This window comes from Typopeltis vanoorti, chromosome 13, assembly GCF_054136105.1.
Source record: "Typopeltis vanoorti isolate ZY-2024b chromosome 13, IOZ_Tvanoo_1.0, whole genome shotgun sequence".
Taxonomy (NCBI): domain Eukaryota; kingdom Metazoa; phylum Arthropoda; class Arachnida; order Uropygi; family Thelyphonidae; genus Typopeltis; species Typopeltis vanoorti.
Window position 1 is genome coordinate 7301024 of NC_143561.1, and position 13871 is coordinate 7314894.

Below are 13871 nucleotides of genomic sequence, written 5' to 3' on the forward strand. Positions count from 1 at the left end.
AAATGAAGCTATTGCTTTCAGAGCACTCCATGAAGTGCGGTGGCTATCCAGATATTTTGCATTACAGGCAATAATAAGAAACCATGAGGGACTGATCACATATTTTGAAAAAATATGTGATCAGTCCCTCATGGTCATCAGGAATCAGTATTTAGAAGGTAATGCTTGCTGGAGTGACAGAGTAAATGCTTTATTTAAACAAGAAGAGACTGAACCAGTAGATACTAGGCCCTGAGAATGGGATCTCATTCTCAGGGACAGATTCCCTGAGAATGAGATACAAGAATGGTCAGTGTTTGATATCTCCTCTATTTCACATTGTGCTCATTTGGTAGTGAACATTTTAATGCCCTTTGTCTTAAATATCATGATTTTCTGGATGATACTACAGAAATAATTAGTCAGTTTAATGATTTCAAATTTTCTGTACAAGAAAAAATAAAATGCAAAATGATATCAAGTTTTACACAAATAGTTGTATTTGCTGCTCAAAATGAGGAGTTTTGTGATTTGACCAAGTTGATGGATATTGGAGGAACCTTCCTTGCATCTAGTGCAGACTGTGAGCGAGGTTTTAGTCTAATAAATCAAATAAAAAACCAACTTAGAAACCGTTTAGGAGAATGTCATTTGGATATGCTGATGAGAGCGAAAAGTTATCAATTATATGGAAATTCAATTAATTTAGATAGCGTGTATAAAGAGTGGGTGAATGCCAAAGACAGAAGAGAGAAAAAATAAAGCGATAGAAGCTAGAACTAAACAAGATGAGAATTAGTAACGGACTTATTATGGTTAAACAAGGTAAGAATTAGTAATGGGAATATTTTATTATGTATGTTTAGAGTTATTTGCAAAGTTAGAAAATTTAATTAAAGGCAATCAGTTACTAGTGTTATCAATTTTTTTTTTTACTTTATTTCTTACTTCTAATCAGATCAATATTAAATACATATAAAGTATTTATGTTAGCTCTGTGATTGATGTCACACAACTTACTTGGTGATGGTAATAATACACACACTTAGAATCCTATCTAGTGCAGTCGGTATTGTGTTGGCCTCGCATGCACGAAGTCCCCAGATCGAGTCCTGCCCAATGCTTGTGAATCGTGATTTCCGACTGTTTACTGTGGAGGCTACTGCCGTGTGTGTGTGTGGAACACGGTGGGGAGTTGGGGTGACCTGGCTGACGTCCCATTCACACCAGAAGGTAAAGAGTGAACTAAAATCTTTCAACTTTTTTGCTTAAATGATCAGTATGATGACTCGTATGGGTGTGCACCTACTTTTCAAAAGAAGGCAAATTTTGCACACATGCAAATTTCTGCGCACACTCACAGCAAAAAATTAGAGGGAACATTAGTGAAATCATCATCACAAAGTTTAATCAGTGATTACATTGTCAGAAGAAAAAAATCAGCACAGAACAAGGGTGAAGCTAATTCTGTTTGTGAAGAACCATTGCCTTTACCGTACAGATCTGATGCGCTGATTATCTCTTCTAGTGATGAAAGTGATTTTGTATCAGTTTGCAAACGTTGTCGAATATCATCTAATAGCGATGATAATTCTGATGACAAAATGTTATAAAAAATGTTACTTTTCAATAAAATTAAATGAATAAAGCTTTAAAACAAACTTAGGCAGTCTTATTTTCGTGAATTTTCATAAACCTTTTTTATGCGATTTTAGGTTTATTTTAATTCATTGCTTCGGTTTTAGAAAATTATGGAACGTATCCCTAGTTTTTCAATGTAAGTTTAGGCCTTTTTTGTGCGATTTTCTGTGGAACGTATCTACCACATAAAAAGAGACCCGACTGTATTTGGTAACTGTTGGATTTTTGTACAATTCATAGACTAATCATTACTAACACATATATAACGATATGCACAAATTCATATGTAGAAGACAAAGTCTCATTGACTATATTATTGTTGAGAAAAATATCTTGTGCTGGTTCAGGACACAAGAGTATAACAGAGAATTTGAAAAAAGGAAGTGATCATTTTGTTTTGAGCAGAATAAAATTGAATTTCACATTGATATGAAAAGTCGGAAAGAAAATTTTAAAAAGAATCAAAGTTAGGCAGAAGTGAACTGTAGACTCAGACTAACATTCAAGAAAAAATGAGTTTGAAAACGAGAATCAAACCTTGGAGATTCAGTCAAACCCTGAAAAATACACCGAGTTAAAGAGGCATGTGGTGAGGTTGCCTGCAAAGGATAGAAACATCAGAACTCTATGGTTGATTCAGGAAGTTGAAGAGACATTCCAGGAAAAGAAGAAAGCATATCAAAAGTTCTTGGCAAGTAAGCAAGCTTGTGCTCAGAGAGAATAGCTAGCTTTACACAGAACAAAGCACGTGTAAAAAATAAAAAGTTTGCTATTTTATATTGTATTTTTCAATTTTGGCAATACACTGCTTTAGAGACACAAATTCTGCAACACACTGCAACTCATTTTGATAGGGTTAATAGTAAGTATTTCACATATTGCATTTAGTAAAATTTAACTTGTTATATTAAAATTTTTCAAACTTTTTGTCATTTTTGGGTTAGGGGGCACAAGTTAGACACTTGCCACAGGTGCTTCATACCATCGTTATTGTACTGCTAGCAATCACAAGACAATGTTAAACCAATTTTAACGTATAGATCTGAGAGTTTGGTTAGAAATACAATACTTGATCAGAGACTGGAGACCATAGATATATAACAGTTCTGAAAAAATATTAGAAGAGTGAACAGATGGCATCAATGATGAAATCATGTTAAAAATGATGAGCATCATATGGAAAAATGAAGATATTAGGAAGGAATCTAGACTGACGATTGATGCAAGAATCTGATGCATTCAAGAATGTGTAAACAAGAGTGGATCTAAGGTATAGTCACTTGAACAGAATAGGAGAGGAAAGAGTACAAAACTGGTATTTGATGCTATAGTGTGTAGAAAATGATTATAAAGTGCTAGAAAATGACTTCATTTTTCCCTATAAACTCAAGAAATCGACCGACACTATTAGGGAATATGTTCATCAGATGCCACTTATAATTAGTCATAGTCTTGGCCTAGCTATCACTGATTGGCTACTGGTGGAGATTGAACTGCTCAGTTCCAACAGTCAGATGGGCTAAACATAGCCTCGCCTACTCCCTCCATAAGGGAATAAAAGGCATTAGATGTTTTTTTCCCTTGGAATTCCTTTAGTTGCAGTTTCATATTTCCTAAAATTAGTGCACTTCAATACTAATTACAGCTGTGATAACTTCAAGCAACAGAATTGATGCATGGTACTATATAACAAATTATTTACAAAAATCAAGTATTTTTTATTTCAAAAAATGACTATTTACAAGATGACAGAATGTAAACGAGTTTTAATGAAACACCTTAAGAGTAGAAACTGCAAATTGAAAAATTCATTTTTAATTTTATCTCATCTTATCAATATATATGGAAATTTGCACAATCTGATCAAACATTTTAAAAGGTGTCAATATATTTTATGATTTTCTTATCATAAGCTTTTAAACCTGACTTTTATTCATCCAAATAATTATCATGAAATATCTTATTCTTGCCAATAACTTTTCTCTAAAAAAATAATAATAAAAAAGCCACTAAAATGAGGATCATTTCCAAATATCAATTCATAAAATGAAACTATATTAAAACCTTAAAAACTTATTAAAATTTTAATTGGAATACTGTGAACTTCACAGTATTGTCTCAGCAAAGGGTACATAGTTCAGAGCATTTTTGCTATCAATGTCTAAACTAATTTATTATCTTATTTCAATAAATACCTCAAAATGATATTTAAATTCACATACTGTTTTGATCTTGTGATTAATTAGAACATAGGTAATATGATAATAAGAATTAAAAAAAATAAATAAATAAAATAAAAAGTAACAATTTAACTAAGCTGAATATTTTACATAGAATATGTATATTATAGTTGATTTTTTTTTGGGGGGGGGGGGAAGCAACAGGCATATTGGCACCTTTACTAATGATGTGGGACTTATAAATGCAGTACATTTAGAAATTTGTCATTTTTTTTATGTTTACTAGTATGAAAATAAGCATAGCTATTTAATGAAATTTACATTTCTCACTATACCTATTGTTAAGATATTTGCAGTATAAACTGCAATATTCATCTTATAAAATTTTATTAAAATTATCATATACATTTTATTTATTTTTTTTATATTCCAAAAACTTACACTATGAATTAAAAATATCAGTAAATAATTTTTTAGTTTTATTTTCATATCCTTTTAATTTTTCCTGCTAACAAAGAATGAGTACAGACACCTATTGTTTTACAAGAAAAAAAAAAAAATTCCCTTAAGGGATTTGTTACAATTAAGTTGCACATTACAATTTTATACCTAAAACAAATAGCTTTTTTTGTGATTTTTTCATTTTTTAAATTGACTGTCTCATGTATTAACATATCTCAAATAGGAAATTAATAGAAATATCATTTTTTTCCCCATTTGGGATTCATTTTGGCTTGAGAACAAAAATTCCATTACCATCAATGGATCTAAAACATGCCATAAAATGAAATTTTTTTTAAAATTCAATTTGGTAAGTACAACATAGCAAATGAATGCACAAATATGAATTTAAAATATACTTAAATTACCAGCAGTTATGGTGGTAATATTTAAGTATATTTTAAATTCATCCATTATAAAAAGTAGTAATTGATTTTTAAATGCAGCCTCACCTTTTAAAGTTTTATCAATATATTTGAATATGAAATCAAAGATTTACAGCATCCACAAAATACATATATGTACAAACTGATTCCTGAACTATCTTAAAATCTATGTACATGTTTAGATACATAGTGTAGCAATTAGTTTCTGCGTCGCCGTACTCGAGAAATACGCCAAGCATTGGGCTCCTCATATTTATTGTATAGTGGTTCAAGACGAAGCTGCTTCTTATGCTTACTCAACTTAGTAGGATCAGCAAATTTATAAAATGCTGGAGCAAATTCCACCATCCATTTGGGATCAACAGTTGTAACTTCCCTCATATATTCTTTAGTGGTCTGTACAAGTTCATGATATACAACCCTAAAAAAAAAGGTAAATAAATAAAATAAATAAGCATACTTATTGAGACAAATATTTATGTTTAACCTTTTTTTAAAAAAAATTAAAAATTAAAAATTTAAGATGAATTTATCACAAAGCTGAAAAACAGAACTTAGGGGCAAAGAACTTGTCCAACTGGATTAATGCAGACATCTGATTCAATCCTTGGTACTAATACTAATATACAGTGTTATAAAATAACTAGGTGTTTACAGACTTTCATGGGTTAGATTCACATAAAAAATAAAGAAGCTAATCTTATAATCGATTCTCACTATAACAAACACTGTTGTTGTAAATTCACTAACAAACTACAAAATAGTCAATCAAAACTCCATCTGTGCTATTTTTAAAGGAAATTCATTGTAATAATTCTATAAAAAATATTGAAATCCCCCAACCAGACATAATCTTTATAATCGATTCTCACTATAACAAACACTGGTGTTGTAAATTCATTGTAATAAACTATTTCTATAAAAAAACACTGAACCCCCCTTACCAGACATAAAACAGTTGAACACGTGAAAACACTAAGGATTTACTTGCTCTTATATTCTGCTTGTTACAAGGACATTATCAGAAAGAGAATGCCAAAACTACATTCAAAAGGTGACATGCATTATGTTTGCAATGCGAATCTTGCTTACAACTGCATCTGCAGAAGAACACAATTTTTAAAGATAAAAAGAAGAAATAAACTGGTGAACTGTAGCCTGAACTACACAAATGTTATTCAAGAAAAAATGATTGAAGACAAGAATCAAGCTATGGAGACTCACTAGCAAACTCTAAAAACTGATTCAACAGGAAAGCTGGTGGTGAATTTGTCTGCAAAGATAGAAAAATGAGAACTTCATGGGATGTAGAAGTTTAAGAGACAGTGCAGCCACTGTACAAGTTTTACAGTGGCTGCATAAGAAGGCCTGGTCAGGAGCTAGATAAGGATACAAAACTGCTGCTTGACTGGCCAAGTGGTTATCATATCAGTCCCCAACAGGATGCAGATTCAATTTCTGCCATGGACATGGATGTTTGTGATTGTCTTTAGATGGGAGATGAATTTCATCACCTAGTAAAAGACTACTGTTCCATTTATTGGAAGCCTGAAGTGATTTGAAAAAGTTCTGTTTGTTCTCGAGTGCAGAGTTTCTGAATATGTAAAAAATAAATCAATATAAAAAAAATTAATAGAAATAGAAAGAAAATTCTTACCCACTCATGGTCCACATGTACCATATGTTTACAAAAAAGTTTCATGAGTGGGAGAAAAAACATATATATATAATAAAATAAATCTTCCCTGTTATTCATCATCTATTACTGAACATATTAAGCAAAGTGGCAGTATTAAACCTGATATCAATGTGATATTAACCGTATTTCTTTTCTTTATGCAGATGTTATACTAATAAATAAATCATCAACATCAAATTCCTGCCATGTACTACCCTCAAGGGGGTGTACAGGATATGATAGTACTACATGAAAAATTTACATCATTACTAACTTCCTATCTACAATTTTCCTCCAAATCAGTCTGTTACTTGTCAAGATTCCAACATTACCAGATCTTATATTTCTATCGTCTAAGGCACTTTGTACCGTATCAATCCACCTATATCTTGGTCTTCCTCTGGGTCGTTTTCCTGCCAACTTAGCAGAGAACACTTGTTTTGCTAATCTTTCCTCGCCCATTCTGTTTAAGTGACCATACCACCTGAGATTAGCTCTGCTAACACATTCCTTAATGCTGACAATGTCAAGTTCTTTCCTAATATTCTCGTTTTTAATATGATATTGCCATTGATGCCATCTGTTCATGCCCCTAATCTTTCTCAGGACTCTCATATCTGCGGTCTCTAGTCTTTGGTCAAGTGTTTTACTTCTGACCCAGTTCTCAGATCCATAAGTTACAACTGGTTTGAACATGTCTTGTATACAGCTAATTTAGTGTTCCGACTAATTTCTCTCTTATTCCATATGAATTTATTCAATTGACTTCCTACAATACCAGCTTTGTTGATTCTGTTGTCTATTTCCATATTTAATTTACAATCTTCACTAAAAATCATGCCTAAGTAGCTGAAATGTTTTACTTGTTCCACAGGTTCTCCATTCAGAACACAGTTGACATTTTCAATGATTCTGCCTATTTTTATTGTCTTTGTATTTTTATTGCTGACCTTCATACCATATCTATTACAACAGTTATTCAATTTAGTCAGAGAATCTTGCAGACTTGTAGCGGATTTATTTAGAAATATAACATTGTCCGCATAAAGCAAAGAGCTGACATTAACATCTCCAATTTTGATATCATGTTTAATACCACTTTCCTTCATGATGTGATCCATATAGATAATGAATAACAGAGGGGATAATGTACATCCTTGTCTCAACTAGATTTAACACTAATAAATAAATCCAGTACAAATGATTAGGACCTTAAAAAATGATTTCAAACTGGTTTAACAAATCTGGTGAAAATTGCCATCTTTTTAATTTGCAATAAAAATATTGCAAATTAAAAAGATGGCAAATGAATATAGAAACAGACAACAGAATAAGCAATACCCATATGGTGGGAAGCCAGAGGAATAAATATATTTCAAATAAGGAGAAAATTAACCAAACCACTAAACCAGCAGTACACAAGAATCTGAGAGTTGGGTTAGAAATAAGAGTTGATCAAAGACCAGAGATATGAGATAAACTCTTTCTTCTTCTGATAACATTAGTGTTTAGATATATCTATTTCATGGAAGGGAATACATTTCCCATGAAGTGCATTATGAAGAGCAAGAATCATGATTACCATAAAGTTCTAATCGTAACTGTTTTATGAAAAAGGACCTTTGTTCCTTCCGACGACAAGGAACAAACAAAGTAAACGGGATTTCGGTCCCAATTCCCTATTATAGAAAGGAGGGACGGCATACAGCTGAGAAGAAAGGTAACTACTGCAAATAGTTTTGACTTTTTTTTTTTTTTTGTTTGTTTCTAGCTTTCAGCTAATACAATGAATAAAACAATGCACATGTCTGTAGTCTCAAGAATGCAAAATAGACGTTTTACAGTTGCAATTCTTACTTGTAACTTTATATTCCACACCTCCCTTTCCTGCTTTGTGTGCTATTTTGGTAATTTTTTTTTTTTTTTTAATTTACAGTGATACTAATGCCGAGGAGTTTCATTCAGTTTTAAAGAGTAAGTTTCAAGATATCATTGAATACAAATACTACAGAAATTTATGAAGAAGAATTTGAAAATAAAATCATCTTAAATATAAAGAGCCAATAGGCTTCGTTTTGGCGATATAAACATTATTTAAATTAAGGGGATATTAAATCCCACATTGTTTTAAAACCGAATAAGAAACTCAAAGATTGGAATCAGAGAGTTTCATGCCGAATATAGTAAACTATAAAAGTATCGGCGATCACTAGCATGAGCCAATGCAAGTAGTACTAGTACGTAGTACAATCTCAGGCAACTCGCAGCAAAGGTGGTAAAGTTCTGATCGCTATTCTTGGTATTTTCCATAATGTAGAAACACATTTCCTCTTTGAGTTTCTTATTCGGTTTTAAAACAATGTGGGATTTAATATCCCCTTAATTTAAATAAAATCATCTTATTCTTCTAGAAAACTGAATCACTTATCCAATTGGTTATGTTCTTCTGATAGGATGCTTTAGTTTGTATGCAACACTGCATTAAGTGTGGATAAAAATAAATAAAATATAAACATTCATTTTCTGCAACCACAAAAACATGGCAACACTGCACATGTTGCTAACGATTGCACTGTGAACATTCTGTTTTAACATATGCATACCAAAATAACTTGAGACTAATACATTTTTTTTTTTTTTTCTTTTTTGAGCAGAGGAATCCAATCACATTTTTCCCTTGGAGTCATACTGGGGATTCCCAACTTGTGGGATTTTATGAAATGTAACTTATAAACACCTAAGTCTTATTTTCACAAATTAACGTATAATATTAAAATAACATATAAAACTTACCATTCTGGCTGTCTGTTAAAGAGGGCACTGGATGGATGAATATATACCACCTGTCCATCAACCAATGTCCTGTATCCTTCTTGAGGGTCTTTCTTGGACGCATTACGAAAGAAGCCACTGCAGATAGCTTTCTGAACTCTTGCAGTATTTTTACCACATGAAACTACATCTAGTTTGTGCCTATTTGAAAGATAATTGTATAGCATTATTGTCTTTAGTTATCATTTATAAGAATATTATTTTCATGATAAGGTAGCATAAACAAAAGGCTTATGTAATTCTGAAGAGATAAGGCAAGTCAATATTTCAGAAATGACAAAGGAAAGATAATCTGTCATCCTAATCATCATTAAATTCCTGATATGTATATATACCTTCAAGGAGGATGACAGTACTACATGAAAAGTTTATGTTACTAAATTCCTGTCACTATTTTTGCTCTGAATAAGAGGTTATTTGTCAGTACTCCAATGTTGTCACATTGTACATTTCAGTCTTCTAAGGCACTTGGTAACTGCCTCAGTCCATCTAAACCTTGGTCTTCAGGTCTTCTCTGAATCTTTTTTCTGTTAGTTTGGTATCATTACTAATATCCACATTTTTAATGATTCTGCCACTGATGTCATCACAGATTAGCTCACGCATTCTTGAATGCTAATAATGTCAAGTTCCTTACTAATATCCTTGTTTTGAATGATTCTGCATTGATGCCATCTTTCTACTTTAATTTTTCTGAGAACTCTATCTGTTGTCTCTAGTCCTTTGATCAGTTCTATTGTTTCTAACGCTGCTCCATAAGTCATAAATGGTTTTAACACTATCTTGTATACAGTCATTTGGTATTTCGACTAATCTCTCACTTATTCCATATATTTTTATTCAACTGACTGCCAACCATAGCAAATTTCTTAGTTCATCGTCTATTTTCATATTTAATTTCCCAACTTCACTAACTTGTGCTTAAAGCCAAAAGTATTTTACAAATGTTCTATAGCTATCCGTTCAGGGACAGAGCAGATGTTTTGAGTGTTCCTGTGTAGCTCAGCAGAAGTAACATTTGCTTCCTCAGGCAGCCCAAAGGAAGACCCAAGTTCAATTCTAGTTGCCAAGTAGAGGAACTTTTTCTAAGCCTTTCTTCAACTGGTTCCCAAGTTAGTCAATCTTTGGCAAGGGCAAGCAGATTTTTTCTTCCCAGAAAGTCATTTCCATCCTGTAAACTCAAGAAACTGTAGAACCCACACTATTTCAGACAACAACATATTGTATTAGGGACCATGAGATGGCAGCGCTTATTTGCCAGTCTCTTCACTGGATACCACTTAAAATTAGTGATACTCTCGGGCCAGCTATCTCTGATGGCTACCAGAAGAGATGAACTGCCCACTCAATCTCCAAAAGTTAGGGTTGATGGCTTTGCCTATTCCCTATACAGGAATAAAAGGCATTAGCTGAGCCTAGCTGCCAATTCTGGCAATCTATCTTTTTACTGCTGATTTTCATTTCAAATTTACTACAGCAATTATTCAATTTAGTTAAGGGATCCAAGATGTTTAACATCTCCAGTTTTGATTTCAAGCCCAATGCCACCTTTCTTCAATGATGTGATCCATACACAGATAATGAATAATAGTGATGATAGTGTGCACCCTTGTCTTACACCTGATTTTCAATGAAACCATCGTTCTGTACTTTCTTCAATTTTAACTGTTGACATATAATTCAACTCTGTATACTTGAAATAATGTCTGCTTACACCATATAACTGCAATGTTTTGAATAGTTTTTCTCCTGGTACAGTGTCATGTACCTCAGGAAGAGATGAGGAGGGGGGGGGGGGGCTCTCTCCTTCCCTGGTGTTTACCAGATTCAGTGCCTCTGCTTGTACTTGGGAAAACAGGGCATTTGGTTGAAAAACAAATATAACACGAATCTTATATCACCAACAATAAACCTGAAAAATCGGGCCTTGTTCGCCATGGAGTGGACACTGATCACAATATCCCGTGGTCCAATGCTATCTCTTTTTACATAAGTGCTGGTTTAGATATGAGTGGTTATTTAAATAGTGCTGAAGCACTTGTACACTGTCTAAACTTAAATCAGAATGACTGTCTATCCATTGCCATGTCTCATCCTCATAAATGGCAAGCAATAGCATGCTCCCCTTTGTACCTCCCACACCTTTTAATATAATGCTGTGCCATTGAAACATTTTATTTATCTAAATTTTGTTATTTTCTGTATTTCAACATTATTTTAATTTTAGTTGTAACCTTAATTACAATCTCATTATATTTTATAACCACATGTATGGTGGCACTCTGGGACATGGCTCAGTTCTGCAAATATAGGATTAACATCATTTGTTCTAGGTTCATCTTGTGATTATGTCAATGCACCGATGATGGCCTGTTAATTCCGGTAAATATTTGTAATAATAAAAAGTATTATTCTTTATTCTTGTGAATGTGTCTAATAATTGTAACTCATAACAGAAATTCTGATGAAAATTTCCCATTATACTTTATCTTCTTTTTTTTTTAATAAGAAAATGGTTTGCTGCTTTATTGCCAAGTTCTGTCATAATATGATCTATATGGATATAAAAGGAAAGGTTTAATCTTAGCACTTATTTTATACATATGTTATACTGTTGAAGTTTGTGATTAATAAGGTTCCAAAAAGGAATTTATTTTGATCACAATTTAACAAGTAAGAACCTAAAAAAAAAAAAAAAGAAAATATGCTTGCATCTAAGTGTGAAATACAACTGAGAATATTTGGTAACACACATAAGAAAATTTGTTGTAATATGATGAAAATAAGATAATTAACTTACAGAATATTGGTCATAAGAATCATGTAAAGACTCATTGTTAAACAATTGAAACAAGGGATTATAAGTTTATGCCAATTCTTAGAAAATTTTGGTAAGCTGATAAAGTTTAATAAATGTGACTCATAGGGTTAGCAAGTAACAAGGTAAGGTCCAAGGTCAAAGTTCCCGATTTTGGACATCGTCATGAGTCAGTCGTGTGCACACGGCCTGCAGGAATTTTGGCAGAAAAACGCCACCCTAACTGGTTACAGAAAGCGTATCCAGACATGGGGGGGGGGGGGATTAATTGCAGAAGGCGCCGGTAGGATCATGGTATAAAAGGGTTAGGACCCCCCCGACTCTCTCTCTCTCTCTTGGTTCTCCAGTCTTTGTATGGGTTGTCTTATGTGGTTTTCCTGAGTGACGGTCAGGAGTTCTCTCCTTCTGCCATGACAAGGAACAAAGTAAGCGGGATTTCAGTCCCAATTCCCTATTATAGAAAGGAGGGACGCCGTATAGCTGAGAAGGTAATTACTGCATGTTATATCAACCGTGTTCCTGGCCAAAAAAGAAAATCTGTGGAGAAGTAGGTGCTCACATAGTGAATCTCACGACTACAGAATCGCAGATCCATTGTGTTTACTTGGAAGAAGTTTGATGTGCTGAAGACGTGAAGGCCCACCTTGATCCGAGAAAGCGCAGATATGGTCCACTACAGAAGAATTCATACTCAGAAATTACAGACGAGTAAGAGCAGAGAAGATCCTTATCAAACGGTATTGTAAAATCTTATTTCAAATCTTAATGTAGCTATGATTGTAGTTCAGTTACCGATCAATTGAAAGACTTGAACGAGAGTTAAACTAGGACTTTAGTGCATTTAAGAATAGAAAGAGAATAAGCTTGTTAGTGTTAATAGATAAATAATCATGTGTCTAGAAACTTATGCATGTCATCTATATTTTGTCAGAGAGCTGTTTGAAGAATTGAATGTGGTTACTATTGTAGCGATTGGACTGTTTAACCCATATTACTCTTGTGAATTAACGTGTGTAAACTAATTGTGTTTAATTAAGGTATTGTATCATAATATTGTGCTCAGACAGATGAGAAATTTTAGTCAATTGTTAACATTTGAGAGAATATCCTTTTATCGTATGTGTGAAGTCTTTTGTGGTGGCATAATTGCCCCTCCCACATAGAATTTTATAACCTATCATTTTTTTTTAGTATTGCTTTATATTGTTTCAGCTTAGTATTGAATTAAGTTTTAATGAATTTTAATGTATTGTATTGTGCTTATGTGTATAATAAACTTTTGCTGATTGAAAACTCAGTTGTCTGAAATTGCCATTCAATGCACTGTTTGTAATAATGCACGAATTTAGCCGGGGGGGGGGGTGTTAAGTTACAAGTTCAAGGTCATGACTGCATAATTGTTTCACACCTAAACATATTTAAGAAATTGCTTCTTGTTTTGATTCTTTTCATAAACTAAATGTTCTAAATGGCGCAGCTAAAAAATATAAATGTTTTAGGACACTAAGGGGAGCAAGAGCTTAGATACCTTGTATTTGGATGATATCACGTATAGTAATTTGTTACAAACAAGAAATAAAATAAACTTGTAAGCGTAATTAACAATTATAAGACGGTAAAAGGGGGACACAACAATACTCCTAAATAAATCCAGTACAAATATGTAGAATTCCTCAACTAAACTGATGTAACAAATTTGGAATGAAAATTAGAAATATGGTACGGTCACTTAAAAAGGGTAAAAGACCCAGAAGAAGACTAAGATCTGAAAAGTATTCAAGTCCTAACATATAACATTAATTTGGAGAAAAATGTCGATAAGAAGTTAGTAATAATGTAAACTTTACCTGTAGTAT

General features: G+C 32.8%; 1 protein-coding gene across 2 annotated transcripts in view; it reads right to left on the reverse strand.

Moving 5' to 3' along the window:
* Positions 1 to 3323: 3323 nt before the first annotated feature.
* Positions 3324 to 13871, reverse strand: part of pea (ATP-dependent RNA helicase pea) — a 319525-nt gene continuing 308977 nt past the window's right edge. For both annotated transcript variants that reach the window (XM_090402685.1, XM_090402684.1), the window contains exons 25-26: positions 9159 to 9338; positions 3324 to 5108 (exon numbers count right to left, since the gene is read on the reverse strand). In XM_090402685.1, the coding sequence (XP_090258811.1) occupies positions 4886 to 5108; positions 9159 to 9338 (403 nt within the window). In that variant the 3' untranslated portion in view covers positions 3324 to 4885. The remainder of the gene's footprint in view (positions 5109 to 9158; positions 9339 to 13871) is intronic.